Source organism: Taudactylus pleione, unplaced genomic scaffold (assembly GCF_031769625.1).
Source record: "Taudactylus pleione unplaced genomic scaffold, aTauple2 ptg000130l, whole genome shotgun sequence".
In the NCBI taxonomy this organism is placed as follows: Eukaryota; Metazoa; Chordata; class Amphibia; order Anura; family Myobatrachidae; genus Taudactylus; species Taudactylus pleione.
This window is the reverse complement of record NW_028284532.1, coordinates 4,279,414-4,299,623: the sequence shown is the minus strand read 5'-3', so window position 1 is coordinate 4,299,623 and position 20,210 is coordinate 4,279,414. Positions and strand designations below refer to the sequence as shown.

The 20,210-nt window shown below is 42.6% G+C and overlaps 1 protein-coding gene and 1 pseudogene across 4 annotated transcripts in view; one reads left to right on the top strand and one right to left on the bottom strand.

Annotated features, from left to right (window-relative positions):
* The window catches only part of LOC148523517 (signal transducer and activator of transcription 1-alpha/beta-like), a 130,008-nt gene that overhangs the window by 12,537 nt on the left and 97,261 nt on the right, over positions 1-20,210 (top strand). For 2 of the 4 annotated variants that reach the window (XM_088473103.1, XM_088473105.1), the window contains exons 2-6: positions 1,132-1,299; positions 4,389-4,533; positions 9,404-9,499; positions 12,771-12,863; positions 13,604-13,682. In XM_088473103.1, the coding sequence (XP_088329229.1) occupies positions 1,169-1,299; positions 4,389-4,533; positions 9,404-9,499; positions 12,771-12,863; positions 13,604-13,682 (544 nt within the window). In that variant the 5' untranslated portion in view covers positions 1,132-1,168. Of the gene's footprint in view, positions 1-1,131; positions 1,300-4,388; positions 4,534-9,403; positions 9,500-10,543; positions 11,136-12,770; positions 12,864-13,603; positions 13,683-20,210 lie in introns of those variants that run through there. The other 2 variants (XM_088473104.1, XM_088473106.1) reach the window with 2 other exon arrangements.
* On the bottom strand, positions 16,549-16,644 carry LOC148523519 (U6 spliceosomal RNA; annotated as a pseudogene).

The window sequence follows — 20,210 nt, the reverse complement described above, 5'->3', positions numbered from 1 at the left end:
AATAGCTACTCTGGCAGCTTCAAAATCTGCAGGTCTGCCATCTACCGCTACATTTAAAGTCTAGGCAGTTGTTTTTTTTTCGGTCTTTTTGTCCTCAGGGACGAGCAAAAGAACAATCTTCCTTCAGGCCGTCTAGTTTTCGCAGGACAGCCAGGTGACAAACTAAGAGGTCTGGGCCGGCCAGACAGCCAGCTTCTAAGCTGGACGACAAACCCTCAGTCTGATGGGGTGGGCCTCCTCCTGGGGGATCCCAGGGTGGGAGGCCGACTTCAGTTTGTGGATTACTGGCATCAAACAACAACAGATGCCTGGGTGTCACGTGTGTACTGAGAATAACTCTTGGAAGGCATTACCACCCACCGTTGACAGAGCAGTGGCTGACCACTGGTGCTTAATGTTTGTGACTAGCAGCGTCTGGCCAGAATTGTCTGTGGTAACAGACAAGCGACACTGGCTCAAATCACATCCACATTCAGTGCAGGAGGTACCAGATGCATATACAGCAGGTTAGTGCAGCATTCTCTAGCTTTCATGGGATATGGGAGCAGAAGACCCACCAAAGTGCCCCTGTTAACACTACGACACCAGACACAGCTCCTCAGTTTGGCTTGTGACATCTCTAATTGGACCCTGGAGGACTGGAAGCATGTGGGGTGGTCCGATGAGTCACACTTCAGTTGTTTTGGGCTAATGGTAGGGTTCAGGTGTGGTGCAGACCCCATGAGGCCATGGACTCTAGTTGTCAACAAGGCACTGTGCAGGCTGGTGCGGTTCCATAATGGTGTGGACTGTGTTCATGTGGCATGGGTTGTGTCTGCTGGTCCGCCTGAACGCGTCATGGACCGGTAACCGCTATGATGCATTGCTTGATGACCATTTGCAGCCCTTCATAAACTTCATGTACCTCCACAATGATCGAATATTCAATTAAGAATTTGTGATGACAATATAACACTATAACATTTCTTCAGGAGGGAATGCTAAATCTTGTACAATTTCTGTTTCATTTCATTTGAAAGTAGATTTACTTTAAATCAGAATAAATGTAACCTAAAGACCCAAATAATTATACTAAGAATTAACATTCATGTTAAAACCTTCAAATACATGATTTATATTGTTGTCTTTCAGTTCTGGCCAGTGGCAGAGTCACATTGCATGTCACAACATGAGCCAATGGGAAGCCCTTTTGAAGCTAACTGGTGAATTCCAGGAAAAGATAATAACCCTCTACAGCAAAGAGATTTTTCCAATGGAAGTACGGCAGTATCTGGCACCGTGGTTTGAGTCACAGAACTGGTAAGACAAAGGACAGGTAGCTCTGTGGCCAGAATTTTTAATTTTTTTTTAAATCTATTTTATTATTTCAAATATAGGACAGAGCTAGGTTACAATTACCATACATGTTACAATATTTGTACAAAAACAGTGCTGTCAAGTTATATAAGCATACATGTTCTTTGAGAATTAAGCTACAAAGTCGAGTTTTCTCAAGACACCCATTAGTGAAGAATCGACATTACTAACTATTGTATCCCAAAATCGAAAGGATAGTTTTAAATAATTACTGAAAATATGAAAAGAAGGGAAAGCGGGAAGGGGGGGACATTGCAGTGATGCCAAAGATAAGCATTATCCAAATACTAATAACACATCATGATCAAAGCCCAAGGCAAACTTGACTGCATACCATATATATCCAGGCTTTTGTGGCATTTGAGATGTAACCAGCACTCATCTACATTATTGCACTCCTTATAATGTATCATGATTGTACCAGGAGATAGATTCAAATACTTTCATGATTTTCAACCTTGTGGAGAAATCAAGTGATTTCACCATTCTCAATGTCTGGAAATATAGCCCGTCTATCATAATAAAGGGTTGTAAGCAGCGAGGAGCGAACTGAAATAAAAAAAAAGGGGGAGTTGGAGAAGTCCGTGACTATAATGGTTAGTAACGGAATAACAGATTTCTTATCTGGCCCTAAATCCCATTCAAGAAAGTTAGTACAAAGAAGTGCCAAATCATTACTTTTTACATGTAAATGAAATACCTCATGAAATGTATCACCTCCCCACCCCAAAACGTGCGTATATTTGGACATAACCAAAAATTATGAAAAAACGTTGTATATAAACACCTACACTTTAAACAATCACCCGATTCCTCCAGTTTCATATGACTCCCTCGTGCCTGGCAGAGAGAGAGACACGATTAATGGTCTTAATGTGAACCTCCTGTAACCAAGAACAACGGAGGAATCTTAAGGAGGATACCGTTTGTTACCAAACCTTGGTGTGTGTGTTACCAAAAAGGTCTATGTATTTAGTTTTATAAGGGTGAATCGTGAATAGTGACAGTAACTTTTGGATCGGGTCTAAAGAAGTACAATTTAGTGCTTGTATTTTAATAGATTTAACAAAATGAACAACTTGAAGATACATGTAAAATTGTTTATATGGAATATGATACGGATTATGTAGTGTGCTAAAAAGGAAAATTATTCCACCTGAGTCAAAAACATCTTTAATTCTGCCAATGCCTTTATATATCAAATTCTGGAACATAGGATTATTCAACCCTGGTACAAACAGTAGATTACCCATGAACGGAATATATGTAGAAAAAATAAAGATCTAGAAGTTTTAACACAAATGGCCTTCCAAGCTTATAAGTATCGTGAATTAAAATATAAAAAAATATACGGCGATGTATAATAGCGTTCCCGCTAGGCTGTTTTAGCGGGGCGCGGCACCCTGCCCTCCTTCTGGAGGGCAAAAAGCACCCTGCCCTCCAGGAGGAGGGCAAAAAGCGCCCTGCCCTCACAGCCTGCGGGTGCCGTTCTCACCCGCTGGACGCAGTGTCCCGCGGGTGGAGAAACATGCGGTGTCCCGGTCACCGCCGGAGAATAGACGCCGGGCGCATGCGCCCGGCATCTATTCTCCCTTTCTGCAGCGCTTGGGGGCTGCCCGGCATGTCCGTAAGCGCCGGGCACGCCCCAAGTATGACAAAAAGGGGACGCGTCTTATAGACACGCCCCCTTTTAATGACCACGCCCCCTTTTCGGGCGCGCGCACAAGGTTGCCCTCTCTAGCTCCGGCGCCCTGCCTGCCGTCGGAGCTAGAGTGAACACTATATAAGAGTGATTAAGTGCTACCGCTGAGAATGGAGCAAACCTAGCCATTTCAGTAAGAGCATGTGTATAAGTTTCCCTGCCTAATAGCTAGTCACTAGTACAACGAAAGTGAACAGCTCTTGTAAATGTTCAAATATTTAGCAGCCCTAGACCACCTTTAGATCGTGGAAGTTGGGATTTGGCTAAAGCAATGCGAGGGTGACCCCCCATTCCATAAGAATGTGCTGAACAATTTATTACAAAGTTTCACATCTGATAAGGTGAGAGAAACAGGTATCTTTTGAATAAGATAATTTAGTGAAAAAAACACTCTTAGTCAGAACTACCCTCCCCAAAAGCGATAAAGGATGTATGTCCACAACATATTCAACCCACTTAGGGCTGTTACTATGTACCCGGAGTGTACCGTCACGGCCGCCCAATACATTGCACCCTGTCCCGGCACCTGAGAAGCTACCCAACACTAGTGGAGAGCTCCATATCAGACCAAACTAAAACTAAATAACACTGGCACTGCTCCATTCTCTGTCACAGCAGAGCAACGATAAAGGTAAGAGAAAAGTAACATTTTCATTCATCCGGATCCTAAATAACTGCTTATCTGTTTGGACCCCCAACACAGTGTCTCCCAACATTTGTTTATCACATTTGGTTGGGGCAATGGGGTGTGAAGTTATGTGCAATATTTAAGGGGCACCAGTTATCGGGAAATATGTGCCAGCTGTCCTGGAATTGGGACTTCTGCTCCACCAAACAGTCCACTCACATCTAAACTGTCCTGATCAATAGTGAAAGTCGGGGGGTCATTGACACCTGCAACCCCCTGATTGTATCCCTAAGTGCATCATATATGACATATTAATAAAAGTAGTCAGGACAGCTGGACCCTGAGTCTGCCTGGGCCAAATATTACTACACCCCCTGTGCTCCTGATTTTTTTTTTTTTTTACTCAATTCTATTGGTATTAATGGATGCAAACCTCCCCGACTACTTCAAATATTCTTCTGGCTCCTAGATGTACTGTATTTATTTTTTTCCTTTTTATAAAGTTGTGTTAAGATATTAAGGCAACATTTTGGAGTGGAATGATAAACAAGGGCTGGGGATTAGGTTAAGGTGTATAGTTTTGTTTTATACACTGGCTATTTGTATTATGTGAATTACAGATTTGGTGACTTATATTATTTGTGTCTGTGGGTGTATACAGTATCTGTTTCTTTGCATAACACTTATCTATTGGACTTCTAGGAAACTAGCAGCAAAAGATCGGTTGTTGGCCACTGTTCAGCTGCAGAATCTGTTGGAACATCTGGACACGCAGTACTGTCGCTTCACACAGGCTGATGAAATACTGCAGAAACACAATTTCCGCAAGTTCAAGTTAAATGTACAGGTAGCAATAAGCAATGATTTCCTAGTTTGTGTACACACTGGGCTGCCATCTAAATAACACTGCAAATAATTTCTCTCACCATGTACTCTGTTCTGTTCCAAAACCACCACCTCATCTTGTCCTATCAAATATTATAAACTGTGATCCACTTATGCCAGATTGGTTAGACACTGCAGTATATAATGGCATATGATATCAAAGCTAGTATCAAGGAACAGTACATTATAATACATGATAGCACAGCACATCCCAGACCAATAACCACCCAGCATTTTCTGAGCACATTTCAGCTTGCTCCCGTCTGCTGTTAGCCATGTTTGGCAGGTGCATAGAGACAGATCATTGAGAGAGATGTTGATTGTATGTAATTGTTAACTTACAGATCTGTATGCTCTAATACTCTTCCTGCACACGCAGTGTTTTGCTTTTTACACTTTAACTTTGGAATTTCCAGAGAGGTGTCATTCACAAAATAGACTGATTTGCAGCCTGTCATTGCCCTACGCAACCTCTGCTGTGTTCAATGATCTGTCAGACGGAATATTGTCGCTCTCTAGTATTACTGCATCAGTTTTTAACTACAGTGATGTGACTCCAGATTTTTAGAACATAAGAAACAAACATGCATCCAGCAAGCAGTGGCATTAGAATTTGAATCATAGCCAGTTATTTTCCAGTGATGTTTTATCACTAGTACTCAATGGGGCTGATGCAGTAGTGCACACAATTGCAGACGCTGGTGTGTACAGATGTGTCCTCACTCGTCTTTGCTGCAGTCGTGCCAAAAGGTCCATCTTGGCGCGCCTGGATCTGTGAAACTCTGCGAGCAAATTTTTTGCATCTTTTTTTAAAATGTCTTTTATCAAATCTATTTGACAAAGTAGTTATTAAGCATATTAGTCTTCTCTCTTGTCTCATGTGCAACCCTAAAGCACAATGGGGCTGTTTCTGAGTTGGGACCAAAGCAAAAGAGCAAGTAAATCTGCACCTTGGTAAGACCATTTTGTGCTGCAGGTAGGGCAGGTGTAACATGCGCAGAGGGATTTAGATCTTTAAGGGTTGTGTCCAAACTCGTATCTTAATTGCAGTGTAATAATAAAACTGTCATTCATATGCGTCTTTATAATGGGTTTAAGGTGTGCGGTGCACACGGGCCCCTGGGTCCAGGGGGCCCACACCGCACACCCTGCAGCAGCCATTTTCCCAGTGATCTGCGCATGTGCAGAAAAGATGTCCCCCAGAAAGTAGGCACTGGCTCAATTTTCCCGGAGACTCGCGCATGCGCTGTAGATTCTGGCATAAAGCCTATATCACCTCCAACTGTGGTCCTCACGCAATCTCCACTGTCTGCTAATGTTCCTTCTTCCATCCTAACATTTTTTTTACCACCACTCTTCCAACTTTATTGACATCTCACAACTTTCCTACATCCCTGTTTCCTATATATTCTGGACTGCCAGATCTGTCTGCAGCAATCTTGCATCCATCCAATACCTGGTCCTCTCTAATTCATTCAGCCTTCTTTTTTTTTTTTTTTTTAAATTCAATAGTTTTTATTTATTTTCGAGGAAGAACAAAAGAAAAACATAAAACGAAAACATGTACAATAATAAAGTACATCACATTAAATTAATCAATCCTTGTGTGGTCTCTTATATAAAGCATGTCCAATAACATATTATAAACATATTATAAACCATGCAGGGCATATTACATCAAGAGTACACATTTATGGCATACATCCTGAGTATACATTACATACCGAGATTGAAACACTTCTACAACCTCCTCATACGAATATGAATCTCAGTTCACATATATAACGCCTTGGCGGCATTACATTAAATACAGAGAGGCTAAGTACTACACATAGCTCTATCCCCATTGGTTATCCGCCCCTGAGCAAATCTGTTCTCTTCCAGTCTCTTCGCATATGGCGAGTCCAGCCATCTGCCCCAAACAAGATGAAATTTCTTCTCAGCCTTCCTGGCTAAATACACAAACTTCTCATGCGCCAAGGTCTCATTCACCAACGCTACCCATTGTCCTATCGTTGGGCCCTCAGGGGCCAGCCATGTTTTAGCTATGCAAACCTTGGCGAGCACACATAAATTAACTACATATTGTGCAAAATGTTTATCCAATGTATCCTCGTCAATAACAGCTAGTATACATACCATTGGGGTTAGCTCATCCCTAGGAACACCAGTGGACATCAATATACAATTAACCTCTTCCCAAAAAGAGCTTATAATAGAGCATGTCCATAGTATGCCAAAAGTTACCAGTAGGGAAATTACATTTTGGCCATTTTGAGTCAGATCTACCACCGAATTTAAATAAACGATCTGGCGTTAGATATATTCTATGTAGCAGGAACAGTTGAATTTGCTGAAACTGAACTGTTGTAGTAGCCACTATGGGACTACCCAAGGCTCCTTTCCACACATAATCTGGCAATAGTCCAAGGTCGGCTTCCCATTTTTGCCTAATGGATGGTAAATCCGTATCCTATTGCTCTCGCATTAAATCTGAATACATAAAAGACACTAAGTGCCTTGGTCCAGCAGCTTGAGATATCTGTAGAAACATTGTTTTGGAACATTAAACTCACTTTGTAGCTGTTCAAACTTCTTAAACACCTCAGCCGCGTATAATTGTCCAAGTTTGTTCACCCCCCCCAGACCCTATCTACCTGCAGCAAGGCAAGCTCCTCAAGCCATGATTATGCTAAAAACCTCAATTGATTGCAAAATTTTATTGCATTTATATATATTATTAATAATTTGGAGTTGTGCACCTGAGATTTGTCTGTTTCTGTGCCTGCAATTAGTCTCATCAGGTAGCACCTCCCATTATATATATATATAGATATATATATATATCTATATATATATATATATATATATATATATATAGATATAGTCAGGTTGTGCAGTCCAGAAATCTTTCCCATATACTCCATTTAATGTGCTTTATTGCACTGCTGAGGGAAAGGAGACGCCCTCATTCTGGACTGGCACCCTTCCTTATTGGTTTAAAAGCATGGAGTATGGTAATGTATATACACACTGTATTAGGCACAATTCTAGGTAAGTCCTACAAGTTATATACTGTAGTGCAACTTTGGTTCATTGTTGGGGCATGGGTCCCCCTGGATTGTGTTGGCTGATATGTCTCAGGGCACTGCATTATAACACATTTTCCTTTATAACACATTTTAACCCTTCACTGTGTGTTTTATATATATGTACTTCACTATTTAATTTTCATTCTTTATATGCAGCTGCTCCTAACTATCTCTTTACACTGCACTTCTCTTACTATGGCGGTGCCCTGGGGCAGCTTGGCTGGGCCGGTTTTTGGAGGTCCTGTGCTCTGGATTTGAACCCTAGTATGTTAGGGACCTACCCGAAAGAGGTTACCTGGATATGGTGGGTAGGCCCATAATCTTGGCCATGATTATGCTAAAAACCTCAATTGTTATTGCATTTATATATATTATTAATAATTTGGAGTTGTGCACCTGAGATTTGTCTGTTTCAAGCTCCTCAAGTCCCCTGGTATTAAGTAAAGGGGTATCAGGATCCCATCCCTGGCCCTGGAAAATCTGCCTAACAAATGGAGCTCTAACATTCCTCAGGTTGCCACTAAGAAGTATTTGAAGTGGAGTATGCCCCCGGGTTTCCTGTCTCACCAGAGGAGTCGGTAGTCCATCCGCCTCTTGACCCTGTAACCATATCCACAATTGCGCCAGTTGAGTCGCATAATAATAAAACTTAAAATGGGGTAGCGCCAGGCTCCCAGCTTCCCGTGACCTAGTAAGTGTATTCAATTGAATACGGGCTCTACGGTTAACCCAAAGCAAGGAGGATAACAATCCATCTATTTGTCTGAACACGCTCTGCGGGAGGTATATTGGGGAGCGTTGCATCGCATAAAGGAGTTTTGGTTGTAAAACCATTTTAACAAGGTTTACTCTGCCAGTGAGTGTTAATGGCAGTTTTCCCCATGTAACCACCCGGGATCTTAAATATTCTTTCATTCAGCCTTCTTGATATAATGAAATGTGTCTATAACCCTCTGGCAATGCTTTCCCTGCTGCTCTTTTCTGTGGGGTGTTACACACTGTTCTTGCTGGTGACTGATGAGGAGGTGGTGGAGTAGACTTCCCAATGTCCGCTAGTAGCTGCCTTGAAGGCTTGTCTCAAGAACTCTCCCTCTTCTTCTCCCCATACAAAGTCCTTACTAAATCTTTGTCACTATCTTTTACTGGTTCCCAGAGCATGTCTCCCAATTCCTTGCCCACATCACCGCTTTGCTTTCTCACTTTCTTTCCATGAACTTACTCTCTTATTCTAGGGAAATTCTGTATCTGTTTAGTCAACATGATTGGCTCTCCTGCCTCTAATCTCCTCTTACTTGTTCCTATGTGCTCTGCCTGTGGGCATCACCTGCTCTCTATTATCCTGACATTTCATGATTCACCTTGGGTAAAGGCAGTGCAGATACTTCCTCCTCCACTCCCATAGCCACTCTGAGATAGTTCTCACAATACTGAGGACTCCTTTCTTCCTTTCCCTCGCCCTCAACAAGTCCCTTTGACCCTGCTCTCTCCCATTCCTCCATTCCCCTTCCCCAATGCTTGTCTGCATTTAACTTATTACTGCAGCTGTCCCTCGCCCCGGGTGCTTTTTCTTCTTCTGTCTATAAGCATGCATTATCTCTCTACACTGCATCACATTATCTGTTTGTTTTCTATTAAATCTATTTTATCCTGGCCAATGGTGGTAAAGTAAATGAACAAATAATTGTACCCACAGATACATGTGTGAGTAATGATAATGGCCCCATATGATCTATTTCTAAGCAGCTATACCAGGAACAACCAGAGAAGCTGGCAGAAGTGATCCAATATTTTCTACATCATGAACAACAGATTCTTTCAGAAGCACAAGAAATAAAGGTTTGATATTTGATTTTCAGTATAAGTAGCTATGGGGGAATGCAGACGTAAGAAGGGCGGGGGTCTTGGTGGGGTCTTGCACATTTCTAATCTGTAGTGTAGCATGTCTTTATGAAATCTGTCAAGGTGTAATATAGTCATAAAATGTGTTTAAAATAATGCAAAAAAAAAAATAACAAAATGCAAAAAAACAAACAAAACAAAAACAGATTACATGGTACAGTAAACTACAATTGTCAGCCCCAGAAGGTACTCCATGAGGGGTATTCAATATGAAAGGTTAACTTCCCTGGCGAAGTTAACGTTTCATATCGGAGTTTTTTTCTGCGTAAAGGTATGGTGCGCGCTCCCGCTTATCCCCGTATTCAAAATAAAATTAACGAAAACGGGAAACTCCGAAGTTGGATTTGCGTAAAGTTACGAATTTTTCCTTAAAATAATTGTAAGACCCCCCTAAAGTTGTAAAAACATGGGGGAACACTATGGGTACCCCCGTTTTAGCCTTTAATTGAAAGTCGGGGATTTAAATAGCCGCAGCAGGTGTTTTTTTTCCGACATTGAAGAAGTGATGGAGAAGAGCACTTAGGTTATTTTTTTTCATTTTTTTAAGTGTTCCATCAAATTTGGGGTACATGAAAATGGGTACTAGCATATTTTTAAGTCCCTAAAGTCAGTTTTGAAAAATTCTGCATTTGTGCACCTGCCGCTATAATTCTATTCTAGAAAACATCTGCCGCATACTTGCAGAATAGCCCTGAACCTATTTCCCTATTGTTTAACAATTTTTTCCCTTTTTTTTTTTTTTGCACCCCAATTTTTTGGGGTGTGCCTATTTTTTTTTAAAACTTTTTTTGACACAGTTCTTTTTTAAATGTCAATCTCCGGATTGCAGGCTATTTTTTTTTTAAGCCTGCACCCCTAAACCCCAATTCTGCACTTTTTTTCGACACCTATTCAATGTGACTATGGAGCTGATGTTTATCTGAATAAAAACCTTTTATTGTAGGCTTGTACTAAAAAAGCAGCTGTGTGTTGCTGCTAGTAAAAAAAAAAGTCCAGATATTTAAAGTCAATGCAACAAATGTCCTGGTGGTCTCAACGCGTATCGTAACCGTTTTGGGACTTTTTCAAGGGCCTTTTATTCCAATAAACATCAGCTCCATAGTCACATCATCTAGCCTCATATGCATGTAGTTACAAGTCAGCAAACAGGGGGACCAGCAGAAGCCACTATTTGGTGAGTACTTTCCAATCTACTAACAATCTGCATATATAGTGTCCAAGTACCCTGATACTGCACTCATTTCACTTTGAGGTATCCATGATGTTATAAAGTAAGGAGGGAAGAAACACTCAGAAACTTCCTGCATACAAGGACAGTTGGATCACAGTTGTCTATGCGTTTATTTCACCACCTATTGAACACACTGCCCAAAGTTATTGTCCACCTGGTGTAAGAACACAGAGTTGTTGCATATTTCACCATCAGAACACACTGCCGAAAGATATTGCTGAGCTGATATAGGACTGAAGTGCAAGGTCTTTTTGCATTATTAAGGAATATCCAGCCTACAGATATTGCCTACCTGACATAAGCCTACTAGGAACTATACACAATCATTAGGACGCTCTATAGGTAGACCACGACATACATTAGGACGTGAATAGAATACTTATTACAGTACCATAGAGCGCTTAGCTTAAAATTTTCTTCACAATATATTTGGAGAGGTTTGGAACACCTCATAAGCTAGCAGCACTTGGTACATTTAGCGGGTTACTTAGTGTGCGCAAACCGTCTATTCTTACTAGATTATAATGAGTGTTGCAGATATTCGACCTTCAAATCCAGTAATGTTGCAGACAGTGAAAGGACAGGGGGGGGGTCATTCAGAGTCTGTCGCAAGCGTTGAGCGCTCGCAACCGACTCAATGTTGCCCCACTGGGCATGCGCACGACGGAGCCGACTCCATCGTGCGCATGCACGAGACCCAGCTAGCGACGGACGCTCCATCGCTAAGGGTCTTGCAGCAGACTGGGTGAGCTGTCGATGGTGAGTGACAGCTTGCCCTGTTTGGGAGACGGGCAGGGGGCGTGCCTGCCCAAACACAGGCGTTCCCGCCGGAACGCTTGCCGTTTGGGGGCAGCCCCACTGACATCATTGCTGATGTCAGTGGGAAGCTTCCTGCTCGATCAGAGCAGGAAGCTCCCTGGGGCTTACGAGTGCCCCGACCCAACCTTAGGGTCTGGTCGTAAGCCGCAATGGTCTTGACCATCACCCATGTCGGTCGCTAGAGCTGTGGGTATTAACCCACAGCTCAGCGATCGACAAGGAGGCGGTCTTTCAGGATGCAAGCGGCCGCCCTGATTCAGGGCGACCGCTTGCAACTAACGACCGCCTCTGAATGAGGTCCTGGATCTCTGAGGAAGCCCCGAAGGGGGTGAAACGCGTTAGTTACGTTCTGGTACAGCCTGCTTAATCATATGCACATATCCGTATATGCTGCACCGCCTATTTATATCAACCTTACCCAAAGTGTTAATTTAATTTGTACTAGATTGGCACATTGCCTCCGTACAAAAACCATTTGTCAATGAAATGTCTGCAGTTTGTACGGGTACAGTAGTGATGAGGGTTGGACAGAAGGTAGAACAGTGAGATAATTGGAGGAATAGGAGGGTAATGTACTTGGGACTGGTAGGTAAAGCAATGGGACAGACAGAGGGTCACTATGCTTATATGTAAGGAAGAGAACAGGAGATCACATAACTATATATCAGTCATTAAGCTTTAGGTAGAACTAGTCTAATTGACAACGTGTTACTGTTTATAAATAGGTTTCCCACCTTGCCGGAAATGTACCGGTTTTAGTTCTATGACAGGAATATGAGTGAGATGGGGAGACTGGCTGACATGATTTCCATAAAAAGTTGCACCATACATGGAAATGATGAGTACATAAGCGGCATCCCTCTCCCTTTCCATTGCACTCCCACATATGTCCATTACTGTAGCATGTCTAAGGGCTTGGACATTTTCATTCATTGAGTAGACACATCGATAAGGAGATTGCAAAAATTATAATTTATTGCCAAATCTCACCCAATTATATGAAGATCACATCTGTAGACCCAGCATATCTGACTTGATGTTGCAATTGTCCATATATTTATTTACGTTTAATCTGACAAAGTTCTGAAATGTTGCACATTAAAGATATTTGCTTCATTTAATAATAACATCTCTTTACTCTCCGCACTGGCCCATCAGTTAGCGAGTGAGCAGCCGGTGCAGGCTCCTATGAAGATTGGAAAGCAAGACAAAATTGAGCAGCGTGTAAATGAGGCCAAAGAGCGTGTTCTGGTAAGTAGTCTTTGCTACTATTATAAGGTATAATTAATAAAATATATTACATGGACAGCACAAGTGTTACCTAGTTTTATCAATGAAGATATTTGTACGGCAAAGTATGTTAGTGCTTTTTAGATGTCAACAATACGACCATTTATTTTCTTTCCTATCTGTGCCCCTCTTTTTCCCGTTATGTGGTCACTTACAGAAGTGTGGTCAATGAAATGCTTCTTATTTCCAATGCATTTTCTTGGTGTTTTTAAAGACAAATACTCATAGGTTCTCATGAGATTATTTTATTTTTTAAAGATTTAAGTTCAAGGGAAATAACTATCAGATGAAGTTTAAAATATGCTCCCAAAATCCATGTCTAGTGTGGTCTACAGTGCCATGGTAGTCCTGGATTAGGCTCCTCCAAACTGGCTTGTGTGTTTGTACTAGTTTGTTTTTTTTCCCTACTTCTGTTTTAAAAGACTTGTGCACCTTGAAATGGTTTCTGCATACATGTCTGTGTGATCTAAGGAAAGGTACATGTCTACATCTAAAAAGCCTGCATTTTGCTATAGAAAATGATCTATGCATCGCTTTTGCACGCTCATTGTTGTCCTAAAAGAATGTTCCAAATCAGATTATTGTATAGCTGAACGCACCTCTTTATAAATTGTTATTAAATAAACTATTATGCCAGTTAATTTGAATGTAATCTATAATGTGTTTTTAAGCTCTTACAACATATTCCCTCTGTGTTGCAGTCTGTAGAGCAAGAAGTAAAATTTTTGGAAGAGCAACAAGAAATGTTTCAATTCAAATTTAAAACTTTTACTACTGAATGTGAGTATTGTGTCACTATTGTTACAACAACTTCATTTTACATGGTTATGAGTATATTAAAATAGTACATTAAAATAGATTTAGTAAAATAAACCATAATGGGCCTGTTTCGGACACAGCAGCGATATTGGACGGAGCAATGTTTTTCGTGTGCGCATGCATGCCCGTTTTATTCATACAAATTTGCAGTTAAATTTGATGCACAGTGGAAGAAATGTAAGGCGTGTTTCTGGATTGTGACTGGGAGGTAATGGGGTGGCTAAAATGACACACAGAGACATTGCATCTTATGGGAGTATTCTGGACGTTTTACTGAAAGCAGTTGCTTACAGTGGCCTGCGCTCAGCCACTCACATATAAGCCGTATTCAGAGGGAGAAACTGCACCTACTAGAGGGCTGGAGCAAGTTTCCATGGTGCATCTAAAGACGCACCAGACGGTAATGCAGCGTCTGTAGACGTCGCGAGTGGGCGTCTCAGTCCTTGCGCCTTTGGACACTTGGATGTACGTCAGGGAAAGGCTTTGTAGCTGCATTAGCATATTGTCGCAGAAGCGACTGTGGCAAAAGACGCAGACACTGATGCAGCTGTTTCTGCTCAGAATCAGGCCTAATCTGTTATATATGGTTACCTTTATTTTACACAACAAGATCAGGTATGTATGGGTTATAGTTGTATAGGCAGTTGTGCGCTGTAACTTCTAGCTGAGACCATTAACATTGTCTTGTCTTACATTAGGCAAGATGAGAGGAGTCTACTGCTAAAGTGCGAGGTGTGGGCTTTGTCGCCCAATTGCAAAATGAGTGTAAAGCATAAACATGCAATTGGGGGTGAAGGACTTTAGTCCCCTCTTTATCGCAAGGCAACTGTAGTCCTTTTACATTGGGGTCCAGAGAATTTTTCCAGGGCCTAAACCTTCAAAAAGGTTCAGGGTGGTGGAACCAGAAGACCAACTCCACTTTCAGATCTTGGGGCAGGACCTATAAGTGTCTACTCCAACCCTTTAATCCAAGGTGAAAGAATAAACACAAACACGACTGAAAGTGATACACATGTGAGGAAAGTAAATAAATAAGAGCAATCCAACTCAAGGAAATCTACCAGAGTTTTACTGTGTGGCCAGATGATAAAGGTGTAGGAAAGTGTTTGTAGCTAAAAATAAAGTTGATATCACTACAATCTGTAGACTTCAGGCTTCCCAATCAACAGGGAAGCTGTGCCTTTTGAAAACAGGATTTTGGTACTTACCGATAAATCGCTTTCTCCGATTCCACAGGGGACACTGGAGTTCAAGACAATGGGGTATAGACGGTGGTAGAGTAGAGCCTGGCACTTTAAATAATTCAGAAGTGTGACTGGCTCCTCCCCCTCTATGCCCCATCAGCCCCAGTTTAAGAACTGAGCCCGAGAGGAGACGGAGGACAATTAGGAAAAAGAGGAGGAGGAGAGGACCACAGAACGGAACAATACCGACTGAAGAAGAACAGAGGAAACCACTGCAGGGAACACATGCAGCCACACAATCAAAGAAGGAACCAACAAAACTGCAGGTACGCAGCGCTGGGCGGGCGTCCAGTGTCCCCTGTGGAATCGGAGAAAGGGATTTATCGGTAAGTACCAAAATCCTGTTTTCTCCTTCATCCACTAGGGGACACTGGAGTTCAAGACAAATGGGACGTCCCAAAGCCAACCTCCCGGGTGGGAAGCGCGAAGAACTTGCAGACCCTTTGGCAAAACCGAAAACCAGGATCGCCAAGAACAGTAGACTCAATGGAAAGGCAAGAGCTGAGGATCAAGTGTCACAGAGCAGAGGAGACAATCAGAACTCCCTGCCAAACAACCACAGAATTCCAGAACGTATAGCATAATTCGAATAGAATAACGACTAGCGAGAGAACACCCGCAGATGAAAACATCAAACAGCGTAAGATTAGCTGAAACAGACCAAGCCCGAACCATAGTCGAACATAGGAAGCAGTATAATACACAGACAGCAGACCCCCAGCAGTGCTGGACAGAATACATATAGATATACGTAGAATAACACCAGTCTACAGAAACAGAGCTGATCCTGTCCACAGACTCCTAACAAGAGTAAACAGGGAGGCAAAAGTCAAGACCGAACAGTCGCCCAGGACCATTCTCGAGGCCCAACAACCACAAGGTTTTAAAAACCAGCGGAAGGAAGTCTCCAACAATTAGAGATCTCACTGGGTATGAGGCAGAGGCGGCTTAGAAAGGAATTGTGGTCTCAATTCTCTGAGGGTCAGACAGCAATACAACCACTCTGAAACAGAGGGATCAAACAGCAACTGAAAACCTGCAGTTATAAATCCCCGTACCAGACCACTGACAGAGTGTTTGGCAGCCCATCAGTTGCCTGCCTATAGAAACATCAAAAACCGCTTGGGGCGGGAACTACACTCGTGTATGAGGTGCCCCAGGTGGGGACTATACGGAACACGCCCTGTGCCGGCCTGAAAGAAATCCACAGCAACGACCCCACACAACAGACAACGTCCATCATGATGGAAGTGTGTAGACAGTACAAGCTGCTGGCCCGAACATAGTATGAAAACAACCCGGATACCCTGGCAGTTAAAGAGAACGGATGCAACAGCAACCCAGGGAGAGCTACCAATATAGGGAAGCAACCCATACAGCAAGGCTAGAGCACTAGGACAACCATAAAGGTACCCATCAGATACCTGTCAGAGCGATGAAAATATCCACAGATACAGAATAGGAATCAGGCTCCCTGCGCAGAACATAATGACTGTCACACTTTAATGTAAAGATGTGCCTTATCCCATAGATGCGCTACAGTCCTTTATAACCCCAACAGATTTTAGTAGAATAAAGTGACAATTAATATGGAACGCTTCACGAATTTGCGTGTCAACCTTGCGCAATCTTCTATGTAACGTTCCAATCTTTAGTATATGTGCTGCCGAAGCAAGCACTCTCAATGTTGGAACTATGCACCCACACGCCAGGAAAGCTCTAAAGTGTAGTAGAGCCAACTGATTACGAGAGCGGATGGCTGCTAGTACTGCAGCTAGGGTGCGGAAGGGAGACTTGTAATGTCGGGTTGCATGAAAAGAGAGCATCTTCCGAGGCATTAGTGAGGTACCGCTTACCTGTGAGCAACCAGAAGCCCTCTGTAGACGCTATTCACTGACCTTTTCCATCTCCCAGCAACCCGACACGTCAGATATAGAGAGTTGTTCGGTGAGCTAAGAACCAATGCTCTACAGCACAGACTTCAGTCTGGCGATGTTGTCTTAGGAAATACTGTAGAAAACTAGCAAAATGTTTGTGGAGACATGAAGGTTGTACAACAGGACTGTATACCTGAGCTTGTTACATTAGGGATGTGTATACATATAGAGATTATACATATACCCCATTACGGTCTGCTAGTGCATCAGTACATGTATACCTATAATGGTGAAGTGTGTATAGTTAAAAGGTGGATTTAAATAAGACCTTGTACCGGTCAAGATACACACAGAAATTTACATATTTGATGATGGATCCCCACCAGTGACCCTTGAAAGTTATAGTGATGACAACAAGAGGGATTCAAAATTGAACCGCAGAGTAAAGGATTTACTTCACACTCACCATCTGATCAAGCCAGACCTGACCCTGCCTAATCGGCGGGTGGCCCTAGGCCTTCAGGCACGGGAGCAGTAACTGTAGTCTGTTGTCATTTAAATAATTAGGTCCTGAGGATGTGTAGAACCTGGATTCTCTATGTACTGATAGGAAGTGAACCTAGGGGCCACTTTATAGCCTCATTTTATCGATATATTGACAAGACAATAATATTGAGTACTGGAATCTATACTGAGAAAGGCACCTGTACATAGACAGACAGAGTGCATAAGGTATCCCAAGTAAAGAAGGGATATATCTGTAGAGATAACCCCAGTTACGGTTAAAAAACAGGTTTTCCCAAATATTAGGAAATATTCATACCAGGAATTTGAATATATATGTATATATACACAAACACACACCTGTCAAACATAGTTGCATGAGAAGGCAATCTCTTTGACAGAAGAGTCAGTACCAATATAGGAAGTTTACTTGTCAGACTCCTGCACCAGGAGATCATCATGCTATAATAGATATATCTCTATCTATCTATCTATCTATCTATCTATCTATCTATCTATCTATCTATCTATCTCCTATAAGTTTGCTCCACTATATCCATGTGTGGACATACAAGAAGGCCCCAGGAACATGCATAGGGTCCATACTAGAAACAATGCCTTAGGGAATTGTGACTATCACAATGTAAGCTGCAGAACATGACTGTAGTCTATAGAGCCACCATTTTATATATACCGTATATGGATACAGTTATTGTACCAAACTACCGCATCAGGAGAGTCCAGCCTCCAATTGCAGGATCCTCCTTTCTGAAATATGCTAGCTATCAGACAAAACTGATAACAGATCCTGCCTTACGGTAAGGATCAGAAGCGATACATACATATATTTCCATAATGTATACGCGTACCTACATCCAGATCAATAGGTGACAATAATATTTAACATGAGCAACAGTTAGAGCCATGGAAGGTTAAGCCTACAGCACCTGTACTCCCAGGCAAAACTCCCATCCATGTACTAACCAGGCCTGACCCTGCTTAGCTTCAGAGATCAGAAGAGATCGGGCTTGTTGAGGGTGTGTGTCGTAGGCACTGAGCCAAGACCTTGGTTGAGCCCCGGGCAAAATTCTCTCCAGACACATATATATGTTCTAAAGTAGGGCTTATGTATAAAATACAAATATATACATACATGTGGCTTACCTCCACGCAGGGAGACTGCTCATGTGCCACGTGTGGCCATCATTCTGCTACGGCGTAGGGGGCAGGATATTTTAACAGCGTGATGTCCCAGACTGGTTTAGATCCTGGGACCCTTCTGTCACTGGTATACTTGCCTTATCAGGTGAGCCATGTGAGCTCCAGTTCAACCCGCTTTTTCAAAGTGGGAATCAAAGAGACGACTTCAGTGCAATGAAATATACTGCAGTACACCTGATGTATAAAGACCTATTTGACATAGACATAGATCAATCGGCAGATCATGTGGAGGGCAAGTGACACGGACACAGCCTCTATATTAGGCTGCGGCATGTTCCTCCCTGAGCTAGTGTCAGGGGCCCGGACACTCACTCTATAATAGTGGCAGCGGGTCCCGTTATATGTAGAGGTGCTGCTCTTCAATATGTTTTCAGTGCTCTCCCGTCTAAATATTCATTGTGGAATCTGACCACCGTATAGTAACTACCGAGATGAGTCAAGTTTTATTTGGAGCTTGCTGCTGCGTAACTTAGTAAGCAGGAAGACTGCTACACTTCGTTCAGTATGTCATCAGCATAATCTATCCCAGCATTATACTATAATAGATTTGCAGCTGCATATATATATATATATTAGGGATGTGCAGGCTCGGTTCTACTCGGTTCCGTTCGGTTCTTTTTACCGGATCTTATTGGGTTTCAGCTGTCACGAGTTTTGGATAGCCAATAAGATTCGGTAAAAAGAACCGAACGGAACCGAGTAGAACCGAGCCTGCACATCCCTAATATATATATATATATATATATATATATATATATATATATATATATATTATATATAATATATATGCACAGGGGAGATATAGATATTCATGAACAGTTTTCAACACAGCACAGCGTATTCCGCTGCGCCATCAACAGGAACATCAATAGACCGACAGACACACATATATACATACAAATACACACACATGCAGGGATGCCCCGCATATATATATATATAATCTCTACACACACACACATATATACACACATGCATACCCCATGTAGGTATGTATGCATAGTGTCATATACATTAGGAAGAGCGATGCTTTAATAAACCTGCGCTGTACAGCGCATCAACTAAGTGATAGGCTTAGCATATGCGGCACCTGCTCCCCTGGAGCAGTAATGGCCGCCAGCCGCACCGCCGGGAATAGCCCGGCGCTAACTCTACCGGTCTGAACCGGCATATTTTTAAAATATATCGCTCCCGCTAATGGCGGCCGTTTAGCGCACCTACCGCGGCACTGCACCTCCCGTTCTTAAGGGAGGACCCGATTGCGACGGGTCCGTTAGCGCTGCACTGCCTTGGGATCAGCGGTGCAGCGTCTCCTTAACAAGAGGGATAGATAGAGAGCATGGCGCTGTTATTAGCGCGCCTAAACAGCCGCTCAGTGGCCGTCAGGAAACAGACAGCCGCGCTGGAGCAGTGTCTAAATGCTCCCCTCAATGCAGTCGCTGGAGCTTCTACAATACAAGCGTCGGCGCGGCTATTAGCACCGCTGATTATTCTGTGGAATATTCCTCCCCTCATTAAATAGGAGGGGGGATCAGAGACTAGGCATAAGACTGAGACCCGGACGCTGACTGCCGAGTGCAGATCCGGGTCTCATCAGCAGCTCTGCAATGCCAGTTTTCTGGCAGGGGGAAGGAGGCTGTTAT